Genomic DNA, 21,408 nt, shown 5'->3' on the forward strand with positions numbered 1-21,408 from the left:
TGAGATGTTTTTCTGAATGTAGCAACTACAATGAGAAATGTTAATGGTAACTTGATAACACATACCGTAAATGTAACCATATATGTTTCAGTGGCATTCGTGGATTTTTTTTGCATCAATTCAAAAATATTATGCAGTTTTGGATTATGAATTTTTTCTAAAACGTATTGAGTCAAAATCCTGCTCGTGCATAAAGACTTACTTAGTATAGTTTGATATTTGATATTAAAATATTCCCTGGTATTTTACAGTGAATATTTCAATCTTATATGCACTAGATTATACATAGTACATGAAAATTTAAATAAATTTTGATGTCAGTTCTGGTCAAATAAAATGATAAACAAACAAAATATTTCAGGCTGAACCTGACTAAAATAGTGATGGATTATTGAATTGTAATTTATCACTTATTTATTTTAAAACAAGACCAAACTCATGAACTTCACATTGAAATGGGGTAGCATCACCTTTATGCTAAAATATGGTAGTTTTGACAGTTAATTTAAAATGTAAATAGTGTTTTCACGACATAAAAATATCATCGATTGCCAGAAGTCTAATTAAGCATACACCATACACTTAAAACAAACTTATATGTAACTTAGTAAGATAATATGGAGGTGACATACTACCACATTTGATAGCATACAGGTATAAAGCACCTTTTTTCCAAAATTATGGTTCAAAAAAACATTTTCGTCTTAATTATGAAGGCTCAAACTCCACGGGTTAACTTTCAATACTGAATATTCTTTGTACCCCAGATGGTCAGCACTATCTGTTTTGACTCATTATATTTTCTTACAAATAAAATGTATCATTCAATTGAAGAACTTTGTAGCTGGGATTGTTATTATTAGCTCATCGGTATATGCAGCGTGAATACAGTGTTGCTCACTTCTGTCTGTACTATCAAAAGAGTGCAAGTGAGATATCAAACAAAATTGGTCAAATTTTATCACAACATCAAAACAAAACAGTGTGAAACTAATAATGAACTATGTATGTAAACTAACTTAAATTGGTGGGGCTTTGTGCTTTCATATGGACTGTTAAGATTTTTTTTTGTGTGTGCCCAACTGAAATGAGCGTCAATCTTACAAGCCATCAAATAAAGTATTTTTAGTACCAATGTTTTCCATTAAGGTTCAGGAAAGAGTCAAGAATAAGTAGAACTAGGAACCAAACCAACCAATTACTAATTCTTATTGTACCTTACCATTTGCTGATTCTGAATTAAGTCTCTGCGTCAACTGCAAAATTGGATCCAAATAACAACTTCTCAGTTCACTTTCTCGCTCACAAGAAATACTTTTAAGAGTTTCCTTTCTTACTGCTACCTGAGATACACAACTTTCTTGACTATTATCAGTGGTGGAAAAGGAGTCCTGCTCACATAAACTTCCTCTTGATGCATCATTAGAGGAGGTAATGCTGGTTTTGATGGTTGAGTCCTGGAGGCTATTGTGTACTAATACTACATCACTTTCTTGAGAGTTAATATCATTCACTAATATTTTCTCAGATTTGCATGCATCAGTGAGTGAAGTTTGCTTAAATTTGGTCGCAGCATCTGACTTATCATCACCATCAGTTTGTATTTTCTGCTCGGAGGATTTGGTATGTTTCTTGTGCACATTACCATCAAAACTATGAGTTTTACATAAAATTTTTGATGCATCAGGAGTTTCAAAATTTAATTTTTCTTCATCCTCTTCAGGCACTGAAGAAAATAAAATCAAAGATTAGAGAGACAAAGGTGTAAGGGTGAGTGAATCAAAGAGCTACCATGAATTATGAAATAAACATATTTCATGCCTCAATTTAAAGTTAACTTTTGATAGAAAATAACATAGAAAAAAGCAAATTGAATGCTATGATGTATAGCCATTATTTTCAAGATTATAGATATTGTTTTATTCTAGAATATTTTACATAATTTTATTAATATTGATGATTGTGAGAGACATATTAACAGCTTTTATTTATTTATTTTGCATTAGTCCAAAAACCACTTTGACCTTTACATCAGCCTTTAAACAAGGACATAACAATTGACACAATAGTATACACCCAAACGCTTTCCACCTAAGCTTTCTCTCCACTTGTAGTCTGTATGATATTTACTACCATGGGAAGCAAAAGACATGCACCTCTGCTCATGATACCCATTTCTATCCATACATACCACCATCTTCCATATGTTCTACTTCAATAGTTCTAATTAGGAAATGCCTTACCAACCTCAGCCTTGCCCACTCGCTTGGGAATAAGGTGGTAATTCATTTCTAACTCATGATTAAAAAATCTGCATATTATTAAGTAAGCGTGCCGATAATATTGTCCTATAACTCTTGGTCTTGACCAAAATGGTTATTGAGAAATTATTGAGAGGGTGCTTTCCTATCAATCTGATTCCTTCATTGAATAATTTAGCAATTTGAAGCTTGCCCAAAATGGTGATGCATCCTTGTACATACAATGTTGTTTAAAATAGAATTTCATTTATTCCAAAAAATAATTCTCTTCATTAGCTAAGTTAATGTCATGAGAGATATGATTTTCAGTGTCATAAACTACTAATTGGTGTATCACTTGTACAAATGTACTTTGGAATGAATGACTTTATTATTCCTTTTTTATTTGAAAGGATGAAAAGGGAAAATTTACTAGCACAAGATTATCTTATAGGTAAAAAATGTGTACATCTGCATTACATCATTCATTCTCACTATGAACAAATTCTTAAGAGTGATTCCAACTATTAACCTTCCTTTCTTGTGACTGACACAATGCAACATCCCAACAGGTTGAAGTACAGGTTATTTGTTGCCTACAAGTTCATTACTTTCAGCAAATCTTCCTCTGTTTTGTTACAGTTTTTTCTGCATTAGTTTTGATTAACCTTTTCACATCATCTGCAGTAATTAGGACCATGCATGACACTATCATGAATTAATAATAACAGAAACAAACCATAGTGAGCATTTGATTACTGTGGAACCCCTAAATATTATCTTAGCTTCACATGGCTTACAAATACCTATACACCATCATTGCAATCTGGATTTGACTTTTGAATGGCTTGAATAAAATTAAGCTTCCATCCTCCCTTATCCAATGCCAATTTTCTTCATGATATGGTTGCTCTTTCATTATGCACCCCTAATTATTTGGCCTGTGGGGTAGCCCAATACAGCCTTTTTGGCCTATGTATTATCACCTAAAAAAGGAGAAGGCCACGTCATGTGAGGACTATAGGACAATTAGTTTGATATCCCACGCAGCTAAAGTTGTTCTCAGGATCATAAACAAAAGTATAGAGAGTAGGGCAAATGATTACTTAGGGGATGATCAGTTTGGGTTTAGGAAGGGGAGAGGTACGCGTGATGCCATTGCAGTAATGAGATTATTAATCGAGAGGAATATAGAACACAACCAGGAGGTATTTGCCTGTTTCGTAGATTTCGAAAAAGCGTTTGATAGAGTGAATTGGGAAAAACTAATGAGTATATTGCAGAAAATAGGAATAGATTGGAGGGAAAGGAGGCTAATCTGCAACCTGTACATGTCTCAGACTGCTCAGGTGCAGGTGGGAAACAGGGAGTCAGGATGGGCAGTGTTAGGAAGGGGTGTAAGGCAGGGTTGGCCATTATCACCCTTGCTGTTCAACCTGTATGCAGAGGAAATGATCAAAGAGGCATGGGAAGAACTCGACGTAGGAATGAAAGTGGGCGGGGAATTCGTAAAATCAGTTAGGTTTGCTGATGACCAAGCTTTAGTTTGTCAGTCAGCCAAGGGGCTGCAAGCATTGCTGAGTGAATTGGAAATTCAGTGCGACAGGTATGGGATGAGAATCAATATTAATAAAACAAAGGTTATATGATTTTCTAGAAAGAAAAAGGCCAAGCTTAACATTAAAATAGGAGGGCAAAAACTAGAGCAGGTAGAACAGTTTACGTATCTCGGTAGTGTCTTGGACCAACACGGTCAAAGTAGTAGGGACGTAAGGAGAAGAATTGCGCTAGGCAAAGAGGCTTTCACAAGGAGGAGGGAGTTGATGACAGGGACTTTGAGTAAGGATGTTAAGAAAAGACTCGTAAAAACTTTGATATGGAGCGTAGCTATGTACGGTGCGGAAACGTGGTCATTGAAGCAGGAGGATAGACGTAGACTGGAGGCTTTCGAAATGTGGGTGTGGAGAAGAATGGAGAAGGTGAAATGGACAGAGAAGAAAACAAATGAGGAAGTACTTGGTATGGTAGGCGAAGAGAGGGGTTTGTTGGGAGCAATCCTATGGAGGCAGGAAAAGTGGATGAAGGGGGTGTTGACCAGTGGTGGGATGTTGAAGACTGTGATTGAGGGTAGAATGTTGGGCAAAAGAGGAAAGGGAAGGAACAGGATAGGGATGTTGGACGGGATGAAGGGAGGAAGAAAGTACTCAGAGATGAAGAGGGACCTGATATAGAGTAGGATGATGGATTTTGTGTTTTGTTAGGAGTAATAAAATATTTTTTTGGTAGTTGTGTCCATCCAAAAACCTACCTTAACACGTAGATTACCTTAAAAAGATTATCACCTATCTAACTCTTGGTCTGCTTCATTCTTGACCTATTATGTTACTAACAAATACATTAGAGTTAATTAAATTTTACTCTTCACTTCTGTGAAAGTCTTTCTCATTGTTCACAATATTTTTATCCATACTATCAATCCATCTAGTCATTTGATCCTTGGCAACCATCTCCAAGACCAGGTTTTTAAATATTCTATTATTCTTTGTCTATGTCTATATTTCTGATCCACCTAACTCTTCATAAATATTTTGCTTGCTTATTCCTTGCTTGTAAGCTTGCCTTTAATATTCTTTGAGCACTGTAGTTACCTCATGAATGCCTTCTAAACTTAAGTTATCCCTCACATACAGTCTATTGAACTTCTTTCATCCAAAACTATTTCTAATAATGGTAAAAGATATCACTTGTTCCCTTTCTCTCTTAATAGTGAAACACCTGCCTTCAGTTTTTCTTTCTGGTGCTCCAATTTTTTTTTGTTTTTACTATCATGATTTTCATATTAATCTTGTTTTTAATTCACCTCCCCAAAGAATGCCTACAGGTTTCTCATTTTTTTATTATACTTTCACCTGCAGTACTGGTGAGAGTTTCATATTCATTTAACTCCTCTAATTATGTTAGCATCTATTTATTTTGTCTCATTTGCGGAATGGCAACTTGACTTCAAGGCATAAATAGAATTTTTCGCCTTTCTAATCTGACTAGTTATTAATTTAATGTACACAAAGTTGACCTATTTCATTCCCCTCCGACTCTAAGTTAGCATGAGGATTCATGAACTATTTTCTCTACCTACCGGTTAAAATATGTTTTACTCCCTGTGATTACCAGCAAAGTGAATATTGGGGCACTACACGGTCCATTTTGGGACCAGTATGGTTTCTTGTATGTATAAATGACATACCTCATTACCTTAGCTATGTCAATGATTTTCAATTAATTCTTTATGCTAATGATAATAACATACTGTTATCTGGTGAATCCTTGCACAACTAGGCATGTTAATGGTGAACAAGCTCTGGATTGAATAGCACTATGGTGTGCAGTTAACTGCATTGTCAAAAAGAAAAATTGCAACTGATGTGCTTTTTACCAAAACTAAAATTCAATTGTTTAATAAGTTGGGTAAACAAAGAGTCTGTTAAACATGCTCAGCAGATGAAACTCTAGAGTTTATTTTTATAAACCAATAAAAATACTATTTATTCATCAAAGAGCAGCGCTTACCACAATAGATGTCATCAAAAGAAAAACATAAATACATACATTCATTACCATAGTGAAGGGATACACAGATATTAAAATTTCACTTCTGATAAGTCCAGTTCAAAATATTCACTTAAAGAATACAAGGGGTTTGAAATCAACCAATTCTCAATTACATTTTTCAATCTTATATAACTAGTCAGTCTTGCAGTATGGAAAGTTTGTTATAGAATTTTAAGGAAAGGCCAGCTGGTTGAAGGTTTTGGACAACCTGCATTGGATAAAGTCTAACATATTTCTTGACCTTGTATTATGGCTGTGTATATTGCTTCTTAATACATAGTTAGGTAAATTATCATTTACACGAATTAAACACTGGTAAATGCATATGTTAAAGACCATCTCCACTCTTAGCCTTACAAATAGTGGATGACAGAGATCACGATGGCCAGAGCCTGTTATAATCCTAACTGCTTTCTTTTGTAACATAAGCAGAGCTGTTGTGTCACTTTCATGCCCCAAAAACCTTAGGCCATAACTTAGGTGACTCCGGAAAAAGGAAAAATAGGCAAGTCTCATGTGTTCTTCAGGAATACAGCTTTTAAGTCTCCTGATGAGGAAGAGATTCATGGAAAGTTTTGACCACTGGGATATCACATTCATGATTTATTTTACTCATTCAGTTATTATTATTATTATTGCCAATCCAAAACTCTTCTCTGTTATGCTCTCTAAAATAATCTAATGGATCACACATTTCCTTTTACTTCCTAAACACAGACTTATTTTAATTTAAGTAAAGCAAAATTCATTTAACATGCTCCTGTTTAATCTGCTGTACTGTCTAAGATGTACACTTTTCTCAGCCTCTTGAACTCTCATAAAACAAACAGGAAACAAATTACTTAAGGCATATTGCTAATAACTCATTGAACTCAATTTTTCTTCTCTGAGAGGCAACAACTTGCTTTATTTGGTTGAATGTTGGGGTCTCTACAAGGCAATGATAATGGGAGCAGGACCTTAACATGTCTCATACAAAGGAACAAACTGAATGCTTGATTATTCATAGTGAGTTTTTCCCTGCAATGCATTAATAAATGTTACGCTAAAATTTCTCAAATGAAGACAAGAAATTACTAACCATCTCCCTATCCCAAAGTTTATATATACTAGTTAGATGGTAAACTCAGATTTACCTTTACTATTTTCTTCTCCAGAAAGAACCATATACACAACAACTAATATAAAATTACACTAATGGGAGGGTCCATCCATAAGACGCAAAAGATTTGGTCTGAACTTGTATGGGCATTGATTAATTTTGATATCTTTTTACATGAAAAAATGTACCCATGACTAGAAAGTTATACACCATCACCCTTGTCCCAATAAGTTAAAAGAGAGGGAAAGGGAAAAATAATGAAAAAGAAATTTGTAAATAGTTAATATAAGGCCAAAAATGTGCATTGGAGCATGTTGTTTTGCGTAAGGAGGCAGAAAAAAGCTAAACAGTTTCCTCGTGATTTTAAAATAGCATAATGTAGCATAAAGATCTAAAAAGTTCCCTACAATAGTTTCAAACAAGCGAGAAATTAAAAGCTGTGACACTCCAGCTAAAATACTATAAACTCAAGGATTTTAACAGTTGATCCCCTTATAAGGTAGGCTTATCACATTTATTTGTCCCTTTCTAAACTCTACCTCAAATAAATCACATCATCATCAGGAAATTTTTAGTGGCATCAAACTTCAGGTCTGATAGTTCTTATATGCAAATAAGTTATTATGTTTAAGAATTGATGCTTAAAATTGAATTAAGTGAAAGATTCTTGCCAAATTACTGCCATTCTTAATTAAAACAAGTATTATACTAAACCATATAATACAATGTAATTACTGAACTATGGAATTGTTTGAATGTAGATGAAATGGTATAGCATGAAGAAAAATGTACCTTTTCATTCTTATCACTTCTACCCATAGTAATTAGGATATGGGGGAGATCCAGGGAATGCATACATAAGCAAACAATAAAAAGTTAGTGTTTCCAATTATGTTGACACTATGAGATAACAGATATGAACCACATTTACCTTAACTAAAGCACTTAAAATATAAACTACATTATCAGGGATGTAATCTAAATACTAGCATGGATTTTTCCATTTTAACCTATGCAGGAAATCACTCTGTATTTTTTATGGTATCAGGGGAATTCCCCATAAATGGCTACAATTATATTTAAAGGACAGGAAACAGATGGTGCAGGTTTCTGGCATTAGGGTCAACAACATTATGATAAATCACTTATCCCCCATAGATACAATAAGTGTCAGGGTACCGCAAGATAGCATTCTTGGGCCATTATTATTTTTACTATATATCAATGATTTTCCTAGAAACATTGAGAAGAAAAACATAGTTCTGTATGCATATGATTCAACTCTGGAAATGAGCCACAAGGACCCAAACTTGTTGCAAGCTAAGCTTAATAGCTCATTATTGCTCTTGGAAATTTGGCTTAACAGTAACAAGCTGTCTGTAATGTACTAAAAACAAATTATATTCATTTTAAAAAAAGAAGGGAAGTGCCTCAGTTAGACCTCTGCTTAAAAGGCCAAGGAAAGGGTGCACAGCACCAAGTTTTTATGTTTGTCTATTGAGTTAATACACTGGGGGATCCATACCAATGACTTAAGCTCCACTTTGGCAAAAGGGAGATTTATTCCAAGATACTCACAAACATTGCAGATTTAAATGTACTGAAAATTGTTTACTGTGACAACTTTCAGTCATATATGAGCAATGGAATTATTGCTGTGGAATATCACTTGACTTACGTAGATATTTTTTGATGAAAAAAAGATGTATTAGGTGTATAGCAAAAATACCTCCAAGGCAAACCCAATTTTATAAAGAATTGAAAATCCTTACTTTACCTTGTCTGCATATTTATTACTTATGCATGTATATTATGGATAATATGAAACAATAAATCATCAATGCTCAAGTACATGGGCATAATACTTGAAAGAGTGTTGAACAATTGTTCTGCCAATCTTCTGCTATGTAAAATAACAGTCCCTTTTATGTGGCCATCAAAATTTTCAACTCTCTGCTATCAGGTATAAAAGCTACTCCTTCTAGGAGTACATTTAAGAAATGCCTCTATCTCAAGCATTTCATGATAGATAAATGCTATTATGGTTGGAAGAGTTTTTAGTCTTCAGAACACTGAAGCAGCTGATTGTTTGTTCTCTGAATTGCCCTATATACTATTTTGTAAAATTTTGGGACCAATAAATATAGTAATTATTATAGATAACTGCTCAGCAAAATGTGTACATCAGAGCATCAGCTTGTAAATAATCACCATGATATGCTGGCTGCCCAAGGAAAAAGTGCCACATTTGTTTTATAGCAAACACATTTGATTTCATTCTAATTTTTGGTGGTACAAGCCACCTTTCTCAAGGAAGAGGAATTGTAAGGAAGGAATTGAGGAAAAGGTTGTAAAAGAAGGGGCTGGAGATGCTGGATGGAAGGGGAAGGTGGGGAAAGGTTTGCGAGGGGAAGAGTTGGGAGGAAAAGAGTCAAGAGAGGGATTTTTAGAAGTGTGGGAATAATATAGAAGGTGTTGGGGGGGGGGGGATGAAAATATGTGAAGATTAGGGTAATTAATGTCTTATATTAATACCTGTGTCATTTCAGGAATCCAGGAGCCAGATAAACACCAGGTCTATTGCTCTGAGTTTGAGTGGAGGGTCATAGGGTAAGAGGGATGCTAAAATGGATACACAACAAATTTTATCAAAGGGAGTGCTGTGTTCGAAGGCGAGTTTTGGGATTGGGAGCATCCCAATCAGGGAAGAATAATTGCATGAGGCCTGGTGGTTATTGATTCTAATATTGAGGAATGTGGTATACTATCCAATATAAAAGGGATAGTTTGCACTTCAGAAGATAAACTACATTGTTGGAAGCACATGAGGAGTAGGGAATTGGAGGGAGAGAGTTAAAAAGCAGATGGGAGAGGGATGGGGTTTAGGTTTTGAAAATAGGACATGTTTTGCATATACGTTTATTGCAAGGCATGGGAGTGGCTTTGGGACGGGGCGGGGATTTAAGGAGTGGGTTGGCTGATTTGAGGAGATCTGATAAGTTGGATATATATATATATATATATATATATATATATATATAAATCAATTATATAGAAACACTCACACGAGCAGTATAATATTTGGACAGCACAATAGAACACAAATAAATAAGAGTCTTACTTGAAGAAGGCCGAAAGCTTAAACAATCTACAATGTGAGTGTCCTTTTAAGTGTAACTGTTTTATTTGTGTTCTATTGTGCCATCCAAATATTACATATAATATTTGTATATATATATATATATATATATATATATATATACATATGTATGTATATGGTCCCCCTACCCTGATGTGTGAATTTTCACACGCCGTATAGGACTTAGTACTGGGTAATCTCCACCATCACCTACTAAACCGACCATCGGGTTGATTACTGAGTTTTGTGGTATTTATGTATGTATGTATATATATATATATATATATATATGTATGTATATATATATATACATATATATATACATACATATATATATATATATATATATATATATATATATACATACAATGTAAAATATATAAACATATGTATTAGTTTGCTAAATTGGATACCGTCTTAAATGTGAGTGTTTAAACAGACTTACAATTAACAAGTGATGCAGCATGAAATTGAAGTCGTATTAGCCTTGAAGACTTCACATCTTGCTTAGCCGGTTTAGTTAAATCTGGTAGTTTCACCCTGTTGGGATTATTAAGAGATAGGCACATTGAAGGTAAAGGCAATTTCATTGTTTCGCTTCGTTTTACGAAGGCCTGCTGAACTGGTCGCGGTGGTTTTGTGATCAGCCATGGTACTGGTTTGATAGCTTCTCCGTCTATTCTCTCGGTTTGTAAATATTTCAGACTATGGAAAGAATGTTTCAGAGAAAAAATTATGATTCCGACATCATATTAAAACAATGAGTACAACTTCTATTTAATTATTTCCACTTACCTCACTGCACTGGGAGGTCGACTTACTCCAACCCTTCCGGCCCTTCCAAACAATGTTCTCTGGCTCTCTCGGGGCGTAAAGGGTCTCTTTGTATCCACAGCACGAATCCCGCCCGGGGCCATTGCTACCATCCCACTTCTTTTCCCAGCCATTTCAATCCGCGCTTCGCTTATTATTTCAGCGCTGGATCTCACAGAATTTGGAAGTTCATAAAACGCTAATCCGCCTTTCCTACGTTGAATTTTTGTACCCATTTCTTCTCAAACGCGCGACACTTGCCGAGTATTATCTTGCGGCAGCCTGTAGTGAACGTGAAAATTCGAATAATTCATTCCAATCGCTCGATAACAAGTCATTCGAAGCTTTTTCCCGTTAAAATATATTATTCATAACAACTACGTCTAGGACAGGTAGGTGGGCCTATCCTATCACATGGAATGATACGACTTTTGGAAAATGAGTAGGTAATTACGGCGATATCAAATTCAAAGGTACCTGATGGTCTCTTATGTTTCAGTATGTTATTCATCACTACACTGCATAGAGGTAAAATCAAATTGGCAATGAGGAATCCAGTGAAAGGTGAACCGAAACGTCCAAGGTGTTCAGAATAACATTACGCCGCCGATTCACGGAAAATCGATTTTCTGGTAGTCACGAAACAACAGAAAGAAATCAATAACACTGTGTTAATAAGTGACTAAGATTTAAACATGGCTACGATCTGAATAATCTTTGAAAGAGCGCACTTTTTCTAATATTTTTCGTAGAATGGTGCATTACAATAACAGTAATTCTGAAAACCGCTGATGACCCGAAATCACCTTGGCAACCGATTTTCAAACGTATTAATGGCAGACATAAAATAATGTAAACATTAGGGAGCAATAAGCTGGCTCATCTTAAACTTTTTAATGATACAGGCAAAAAACTTAAGTAAGAGTACAACTTTAAACGCAGTGAAAAACTCGTAGTTTTACTTAATTCATTAAGGTGGAAAATCGACTTATCATCAAGGTCATCTGTTCGGTAACAAAAATATTTTTGTTTTCGCCATTTAAATACAGCAATTGTTATCACAAAGAACCAATAATTCCAGTTTCCATTGCATCACATTTAAAACAAATATTATTGTAATTTATAAAAATTATCTGCATTTGAAATTAGTAATATTCGGGAAACCAGGTGTTTCTTCTTCATTTCTCTCCACAACCTGTGCATAAAAAATAAACTAAAAAGGAAAGTAACAGTGTATTAATGCAAAATACATGACACATTTCATAGACAGAAATGATTTAATGCCACTTCATCCCAAGTTGGTTGTTAACTGTATACCTTTTTCGATTCATTGCATCACTGTAAACAAATATACCTACATTTTACTATTCCCTCTAAAAATTCATAATTTTTAATAACTTACCCATTTCATGGATAGGCATAAATCCTTAATGCTGGTATTGCATCTGCCAGCTTAACAGAACACATTCAACATGGATCTACCAAAGATATGTACAAGTACACAAATTAAAAGTGATGTAGACTATTTCACTATTCTCCAGCATATATTTGTATTAAATGTGGGTAATGATACAATGTGTAAATACAGTAAACATGGTGTACTTATGTGTTCAGAGTTAATTTTTAAATCACCATCAAAAATATTCAAAATGATGTATTAAAACGTATCTACCATTAAGAAGTGTTTCATCAGAGTTTGTATTAGACCATGTATTTATTAAATCTTATGTAAATTAAAAAATATTCATTAATTAATCATTGAATACCTATACACACATTATAAAAATACTCATAAAATAGATATGTACGGTGGAATTTAGTTGAGAATTATCCAAGGTAATTATGGTGAAAATTTATTAATAAACCTAATAGTGTATAAAGTGGGGACGGTAAATATACATTTGAAAAGATATAATGCATATGAATGAATATAAAACAGGTTATTGCTTATGGCTTAAACATGTAATTTCAACTTGTCATTCAAATATTTTTTTATGCCCCCTTAAAATACAATTGACATTATCATTTTACTTACATCAGAAAATATTATTATAAATGTAAAATACTTTTAAAAATATGTTTCTAATAGTAATCTCTTGGCATCAAATGATTTTGGTTAATGTATTTACATCTTTCCCACAGACAAAACTTAGCCGTTAAAATGTTAAAAATTTTGTACACATGATATTTGGTTAAACTTTAGGCCTATGCTAGTTAAAGATGAAATTTTACCCCAAGATGAGCATTTTTAATAGAAATAAGCTGAGTATAATTTTTATTCCATTTTTATATAAAAATTAAATAAGGCAGGCATACAATTTCACCTGCAATTACTTCTAAAATCATATTTCGGGTGAAAATTTGTCAGTGTCATAATATTAAATCATATTCTTCAATTGACATCACAATCTTCAAAACTAGCTCTTTGAATGTTTAAATTATTAAATGAGGCATGCTAATGAAATTTAACTTGAGTGGAAGTGATCATGCATGTCTTATGTCATATGAATATTCTTTAATGGTTTCAATAGATACAAAGGTAACAAAACTATTTAATCCTGATATCATTTCCATGAATGGGAAATTGGAGAATATTAAGCAAGAGATGGAAAGGGGAAATATAAATATTTTAAGTCTATGCAAGGTGAGATGGAAGGATATCAGGGATTACTGGAGTGATAATTATAGAATAATATACAGCGGCCGGGACAAGAGCCAACGAGGGGTTACAATACTATTAAATGAAGAGGTAGGAAGAAGTGTAGTCAACATAGAACAAGCAACGAATAGAATATTACTAGGAGAGATAAAAGCAGAACCGACGAACTTGGTCATTGTTCATGTGTACATGCCGCCAAGCAACCATATAGAGAAAGAGGTCGATAGGATATAAGAACAGTTAGAGGACATAATCGCGTGTGTGCCTGCAGAGAAACATTTGATAGTGATGGGGGATTGGAATGCGACGGTAGGCAAAGGGAGAGATGGTGATGAGGTGGGAGACTACGGTTTAGGCAGGAGGAATGACCGCGGGGAGAAAGCAGTTGAGTTCTGCTGGAGACAGGGGTTAGTCATCACCAACACTTGGTTTAGACACCACAAAAGATGCAGGTATACATGGAAAATGCCAGGTGACTCAGGAAGATATCAGCTAGATTATATCCTGGTTAGACACAGGTTTAGGAAAAGTGTGATAAATTCGCACAGCTTCCCGGGAGCGGATGCGGACTCAGACCACAATTTAGTTGTTATGAAATGTAGCGTACGTTTCAAAAAGGTAAGGTGGGGCAGCGGGTTAGGAAATAGAATGTAAAAGCGTTAAATGGATTGAAAAGGAAGGAGTACCAGCAGGCTGTAGAGAAAACCATGGAAAACGGTAAAGAGCTGGCTACTATCGAAGAAAAATGGGAATGTATCAAGAAAGGGATATCGAAAGCGGTGAAAAACACTGTAGGAACCGTTAACGCTAAAAGGACTACGAAACCATGGATCACGGATGAGATGATTACAAAGATGGATGAGCTGCGAAAATGGAAGGGAAAAGGACCGGGAAACCGTTAATTATGGATGAGATGATTGCAAAGATGGATGAGAGAAGAAAATGGAAGAATGAAAACACAGAGTTCGGCAAAATGAAGTACAAAGAGTTAAATAGTAAATTGAGATGGGTAACAAATAAAGCAAAAGAAGCATGGTGGAAAACTCAGTGCAAGGACATGGAAAGCTTGCAGAGAAAGGGGGAAATTGGTGCGCTCTACGGCAAGGTTAAATCACTATTGGAAATTAAAAAGGGAAGATCTATGCTAACAGTTAAAGATAAGGTGGGTAAGATAATAGTTGACATAGGAAAGATCCAAGAGATGGAAGGAGTATAAAGAAGAACTGTATAGTAGAGAACAAAGACCAACAAAGTTAGACGTAGAAAAGGAACATGGCATAGAGGAAGATAGCTTAGGTCCAAGCATACTCGACAATGAGATATGAAGGGCATTAAGGGAGATGAAATTAAATAACGCCGTGGGGGTGGAGAATATTCCTTTGGAACTACGGAAATGTTTAGGGAAATGTGGGAGAAAGAGGCTATATGGACAGATTCGTACGAGGGTCATCCGGAAAGTAGTACCCGTTCGTGCCGCATGAAGTGCTGACGACGCGAGTAGCCGCTGGACGAGGTCAGATAGCTTCAGTGGCTTGTCTGCCTTCTCTGAGCCAAGTTGCGTGACGCTAGCATTGCCTGTGTTGTTTCTGTGATTGTTTAAAAAAATTGAGAACGCCGCCAGTTGTGAAGTGAGGGCAGTGATTAAATTCCTCAATGCAAGAAACGTTCGCCCATGTGATATTCATCGCCAATTAAAGGAGGTGTATGGAGACAATGTAATGGACGAGTCGTCTGTTCGGCGGTGGTGTCGCAACTTCAACATGGGGAGGGGGAACACACACGACGATGAGCGTTCGGGGAGACCGTCTGTCATTACAGACCAACTGGTGAGCTCAGTTGACGAATTCGTGAGGAACGATTGGCGCGTCACAATTGATGACATCTGTGAGCATTTTCCCAATGTTTCTCGAACAATTGTTCATGAAATTGTTAAACACCATCTGCATTATGCAAAAATTTGTGCAAGATGGGTCCCTCGCGTATCTCAATGAGCTGGCGGCGAAGGACTATGCAGCAGGAATACAGAAACTTGTCACACGTTATGACAAATGCCTTAATTTGCTTGGAGATTATGTTGAGAAGTAGTTTAAAGTATCCTCTTTCAAATAAAATTTTTTATGTTTGTTAATATTTACTTTTGTCTTTTTATTTCACGAACGGGTACTACTTTCCGGATGACCCTCGTAGTATAGATGAGGATGGAATCTGGCCGGAAGACTTTGTGAGATCAGTGTTAGTTTCTATTCCAAAAAAGATAGAGGCTACATTATATAAGGACTACAGAACAATAAGTTTGATATCCCACGCATCTCAAGTTGTTCTAAGGATCACAAAAAAAGGATAGAGAGTAGGGCATGTGATTACTAAGGGGATGATCAGTTTGACTTTAGAAAGGGGAGAGGTATGTGTGATGCCATTGCAGTAATGAGATCACTGATCGAGAGGAATATAGAATATAATCTGGACGTATTTGACTGTTTTGTAGATTTCGAAAAAGCATTTGGTAGAGTGAATTGGGAAAAACTAATGAGTATATTGCAGAAAATAGGAATAGATTGGAGGGAAAGGAGGCTAATCCGCAACCTGTACATGTCTCAGATTGCTCAGGTGTGCGTGGGGAACGGGGAGTCCGGATGGGCAGTGCAAGGAAGAGGTGTAAGGCAGGGTTGCCCATTATCACCATTGCTGTTCAACCTGTATGTAGAGGAAATGATTAAAGAGGCATGGGGAGAACTGGAGGTAGGAATGAAAGTGGGTAGGGATTTCGTAAAATCAGTTATGTTCGCTGATGATCAAGCTTTAGTTTGTCAGTCGACCAAGGGGTTGCAAGCCTTGCTTAGTGAATTGGAAATTCAGTGCGACAGGTATGGGATGAGAATCAATATTAATAAAACAAAGGTAATGCGATTTTCCAGAAAGAAAAAGGCTAAGCTAAACATTAAAATAAGAGGGCAAAAACTAGAGCAGGGAGAACAGTTAAGTATCTCAGAAGCATTTTGGACCAACATGGTCAAAGTAGTTGAGACCTACGGAGAATTACACCAGGCAAAGAGGCTTTCACAAGGAGGAGGGAGTTGATGAGAGGGATGTTAAGTAAGGATATTAAGAAAAGACTCGTCAAAACTTTGCTATGGAGCGCAGCTATGTACGGTGCGGAAATGTTGTCATTGAAGCAGTAAGATATATGTAGACTGGAGGCTTTTAAAATGTGGGTTTGGAGAAGAATGGAGAAGGTGAAATGGACTGAGAAGAAAACAAATCAGGAAGTACTGGGAATGGTAGGCAAAGAGATGGGTTTCATGAGAGAAACTCACTTTTTGGATTCACTCAACCCAGACAGGTTGGACTCACATTTGCTCCTAAGGGTCATAACTAGAGATGAATCATAGGTTTATGGTTATAATGCGGAAACTAAAGCTCAATTATCCTAATAGAAGCTGCAGCATGAACCAAGACCGAGAAAAGCACGCCAAGTTTGGTCGAATGTGAAAGTTTTGCTTACAGTTTTCTTCAATTGTTGGCACAGGGTAGAACGATTACCTGCAAGTTATGCGCAATTTGCACAAAGCAATCTGCCACAAACGCCCAGATTTGTGGAAGAACAAAAATTGGATTTTTCATCATGACAATGCCCCTGCTCACACATCATTGCTTGTGCCCGAATTATTGGCCAAAAACAACACACTAATGATGCAGCAGCCACCGTATTCCCCAGATCTGGCCCCCAGTGACTTGTTCTTGTTCCCGAAACTGAAGGGGCCATTGAAAGGACAACGCTACACTACGATTGACGAAATAAAGACTGCATTGAAGGAGAAGCTGGACAAGATCACAAAAAATGATTTTTTGAAGCGCTTCGAGGATTGGAAAAAACGTTGGCACAAGTGTATAATATCTAACAGGGATTACTTCGAAGGGGAAAAAATAGATATTCATAAATAAATAAATAATTTTTGAAAAAAACACAAAATTTGCGACACTTTTTGAACAGACCTGGTATATGTTGGATATTTCTCTAAACCATTCTTACAAACCTCTTCAAGTTAAAATGAATTAATGACATTTTAATGGAAAAATCAAGCTTTCAAAGCTGATAAGATGATAGGTATCTAATTGCAATAAACTTGGAGTGGAGGAATTTTGCTCGAATTTCCCTTTACAAGAAGCCAAAATAGGCACTCGGAAATGCAATTTTACAGATAGTTATTTATAAGGAACAGCAAAGTCGGAGATGGCTGGACAAAGGTATATAAATACAAGCATGGATACTCCAAAGTCACCAACAAATTCCAAACATTTCTGTAAATGGGGATTGGGATTTTGCGGTGGCTAAGGTACTAGATTCCCACCAAGAAGGCCTGGGTTCGAATCCTGGAGATGACAGATATTTTTCAGTGGTATCCTGATCCCTACTTGAGGTGCTTTGCAGAGAGCACTTCAAGTGAGTACGCCATGCATCGGATGGGATATTAAACTATAGACTCCTTGGCATCTTTTGTTAATAGAAGGCTAATGCCGATGTCAGGTTTTTCTCCACCCTTCCTCCTTCCCATTCATCACTAATAGTGTAAATGACCTCCGCTGTAGGTCGCCTCCCCTAAAACTACTACTAATATTTCTGTATATTTTCCACTGCCTGCTAACATCATGGGATTCTTCCTCATTCTTTGAAGAGGAAAAACAAGTTATTTCTGTAGCTCAGTAAACAAAATAAACATCACCCATTTAGTTTAAAATGCTATCTTAAATTTCCCTATGGCTAAGTTCATAAGATAAAAAAGTGCAAATAGTAGGCAAGAAAAACAAAAATATTGTACGTAGAAATGGGCTGCAAAAATTTCACATAATGGTTATAATGATCATCACAAACAAAGCTACACATAAAAATGAATTTGAAAGGATGCCAAAATGAATAATACAATGATTAGATACAGTTCCTCCGTCAAGATTGATTATGCAAAATGGTGTCATGGATTTGAAGCAAAGCATGGGCAAAATGCATATTGTCTACCCATAGAAAATATAGGAAGGCAAATACTCACCCGAACCCTAAATTCTGACACAACTTGCAGTGGACAGAATGAGCAAACAACAAATCACAATGTCCTAAAACCATTTTCCTCTTTGAATTCTCAAATAACATGCCTCCAAAAAAGTTAAATCATACACAAGCATTATTTTGCATTCAACACTTTTCACCTAAAAGTACTCATCTCCTTAATCTTTTTGCACAAGAAAAAATTACTATAAAATGACCTTAAGAATTGAGTTCAAAATTTAACACAAAGCTATGAAAGCCTTCAGACATAAAGGAGGAGAGTAATTTACATAGCCAATAGAAGCCCAAATTTGTTTGACTTTATTTATCTTACTCTAGATATATTGAAATGAAATCAAATTATTGACTATGTAATTCCACATACTTTATTTCAAAACATGACCCAGGTTTTGACGTTGAAAGTCATCATCACTTAAACATGGTGTGTATTTTAAAATACAGTGTGTGGAATAAAATAGTTAATAATTTCATTTAAATATGCTATGTAAATTCCAAATAGTTATGCTCGATTAGTTAAAATACACCAGTTTTCTCTGATTTCTGATAGAAAACCCACCAAACAATACCTTATTACAGTGAGAATAAGTTAGACAGAAAGGGAACCTTGTGCGAGTCCCAACTGCAGGAACACTAGACTCCATTTTGCTGACAACAATATTATTTATTAGAATTTGATTCATGTGAACAAGATTTTCACACTGAAAATTAGATATTTCTAAGAATAAATAATTTAAGAATGTATCTGTGGCTGTTAAAATGAAATGTAGAATAAAGATAACCGCTTCAGTTTTCATCTCTATTCTGCATTATATTATTAAATTGCCTCATTTTTAAGTTGACAGCTAATTGTATTTACAATCGATTTTCCATTTTGAATTAGGTAATTCTGTAATGGTGTGCTGTTCATGAAAATACAGCAAATAAAAACAATGTATTCAATTCAAGGGTTAGTCAAAATTAGGCAGCCTTTTACCATTGCTCAAATTAATATTCAGTTCCACAGGAACAAAGTAAACCTGCTGGAATATTAACTCAATTGACGTGCCTCTGAAGGAAGAAAAAACTTTTAAATGTGCAGGGTAAATAAAAGTTTCTGGTGTCACTTGGTGGAAAATCTTCATATTGAAAATAGACCACTTGGCTTTTCCAAATAGAAATGTTTCTATGTGGAAAAGCCAAGTGGTTTAATTTTAATTTCAGAATATGCAGTGTGTTTCCATGAAACTCCAGTGAGGTGACTCGTGCTCATCTCCATCTATCGATCACCAACTGGGGATTTTCATGCACTTATTAAAAAACTGAACCAACTCTTTTGTTCCTTATGTGCAAACAACCAGATACTTGTGTTGAACAGAGACCTCAATCTCTTAGTTGACTCCCCTCACAGATCCGAATTACTGAATTTGTTCAAAACTTACGGCATCGAATGTTTTAATAATAATTCTACTAGAGTCACTCCCACATCCGCTACCCTAATTGATTATGCTGACTAACCTCAACCATGAAAAAGTAGTAACAACTGTTGGTGACCTTGGTGTATCAGACCATAGTATGGTGAAATTAAGTATTGATATTGACCTAACAATGGAGAGCCTAAATGATAAAACTTACCTTAGGCGGTCTTTCACACATGGAAATATGCAGCATCTTCTGCTCCTTCTAGTCCCAAAACTGGAACAATGTCCATGACTCCAAGCCAGTAGACGAAGGCTTCAATTACTTTGATTCAATTTTCAGACATAATTTGGAATTGTGTTTTCCAATAACATATCAGAAAATATTTCAGAGGACAAAATTTAAGCCAAGGCTAACTGATGATATCCATTACCAATCAGCTATCCTTAAAAAACATGCTATATCCAGTAAAAGTTCTAAAAAATCATGAACAAAGGTTACTCTAAAAGAAATTTCAAAACACTACCATAAGCTGATTTCTACCACTAAAAGAGCTTATGATGATAATAGGTTACCTAATTCCAATAATAAGTCCAAAACTGTAAGGGAAATAATTAATGATTGTAGAGGTAAGAAAAATCCACACCTCGCTCTCCAAAAACTTAGTAATCCTAAAAGTAACACCCCCATAAGCTACTTATCTCTAGCTATAAATTCAACAATCACTACATATCAGCTCCTTGCCCAACCACTTCTCAAGCTAATGTGCTTTTTGCAAATGCACCATTGTCAATGTTTGCCAAGCCCTGATCTGAAACCAATCTAAAACCTATAATCTCAACACTCTGAAAGAAATCTAGTACTGCCCCAGAATAAATTCCTAGTGAAGTTGTTCATCATTGTTTTGAAGCCATAAAAGCACCCCTTTTATTTTGAATTAATGAATCTTTGATGCAAGGGATTTTCCCATCCCAATTAAAAGAATCAAAAGTAGTGCCTACATATAAAAACTGTATCTTTGTCAATGATAGGAGATGGAAATAAAAAAGGTAACATGTAAAATTAAAAGAAATAGAGAATTTTGGCCAGATATAGCAACCTCATTTGAAAATGGTAAAAGCTAAAAAGGAAGAAGACTTTTCCAGTATGAGGGGTGAGATAAATTTGAAATTCAAAAAGTCAAGAGTCAAGTCAAAGAGTGCTGATTAACTGCAGTTGGCTGGTAGCCAGAAAAATTTTGACTCAACTAATATAAAAGAGGGACAATGGCTGACTATCAGTCTCACCTTCACAGATGTATTCCATAATAAAGACTTTTTAATCTATGGTCCTACTATACGATTCCCCAAAATCAGCTCATTGAGTGAGTTTGTGGTTTTCTACACTGCCCAT

The 21,408-nt window shown here is 35.5% G+C and overlaps 1 protein-coding gene across 2 annotated transcripts in view; it reads right to left on the bottom strand.

Annotated features, from left to right (window-relative positions):
* Positions 1-11,633, bottom strand: part of LOC139700667 (armadillo repeat-containing protein 2) — a 39,408-nt gene extending 27,775 nt beyond the window's left edge. Inside the window, exons 1-4 of one of the 2 annotated variants that reach the window (XM_071599125.1) lie at positions 11,381-11,633; positions 10,886-11,185; positions 10,536-10,795; positions 1,223-1,726 (exon numbers count right to left, since the gene is read on the bottom strand). In XM_071599125.1, the coding sequence (XP_071455226.1) occupies positions 1,223-1,726; positions 10,536-10,795; positions 10,886-11,139 (1,018 nt within the window). In that variant the 5' untranslated portion in view covers positions 11,140-11,185; positions 11,381-11,633. Of the gene's footprint in view, positions 1-1,222; positions 1,727-10,535; positions 10,796-10,885; positions 11,360-11,380 lie in introns of those variants that run through there. The other variant, XM_071599126.1, reaches the window with a different exon arrangement.
* Between the last annotated feature and the right edge of the window lie 9,775 nt (positions 11,634-21,408).

Source organism: Hetaerina americana, unplaced genomic scaffold (assembly GCF_022747635.1).
Source record: "Hetaerina americana unplaced genomic scaffold, ioHetAmer1.1.p SCAF_106, whole genome shotgun sequence".
Lineage (NCBI taxonomy): Eukaryota > Metazoa > Arthropoda > Insecta > Odonata > Calopterygidae > Hetaerina > Hetaerina americana.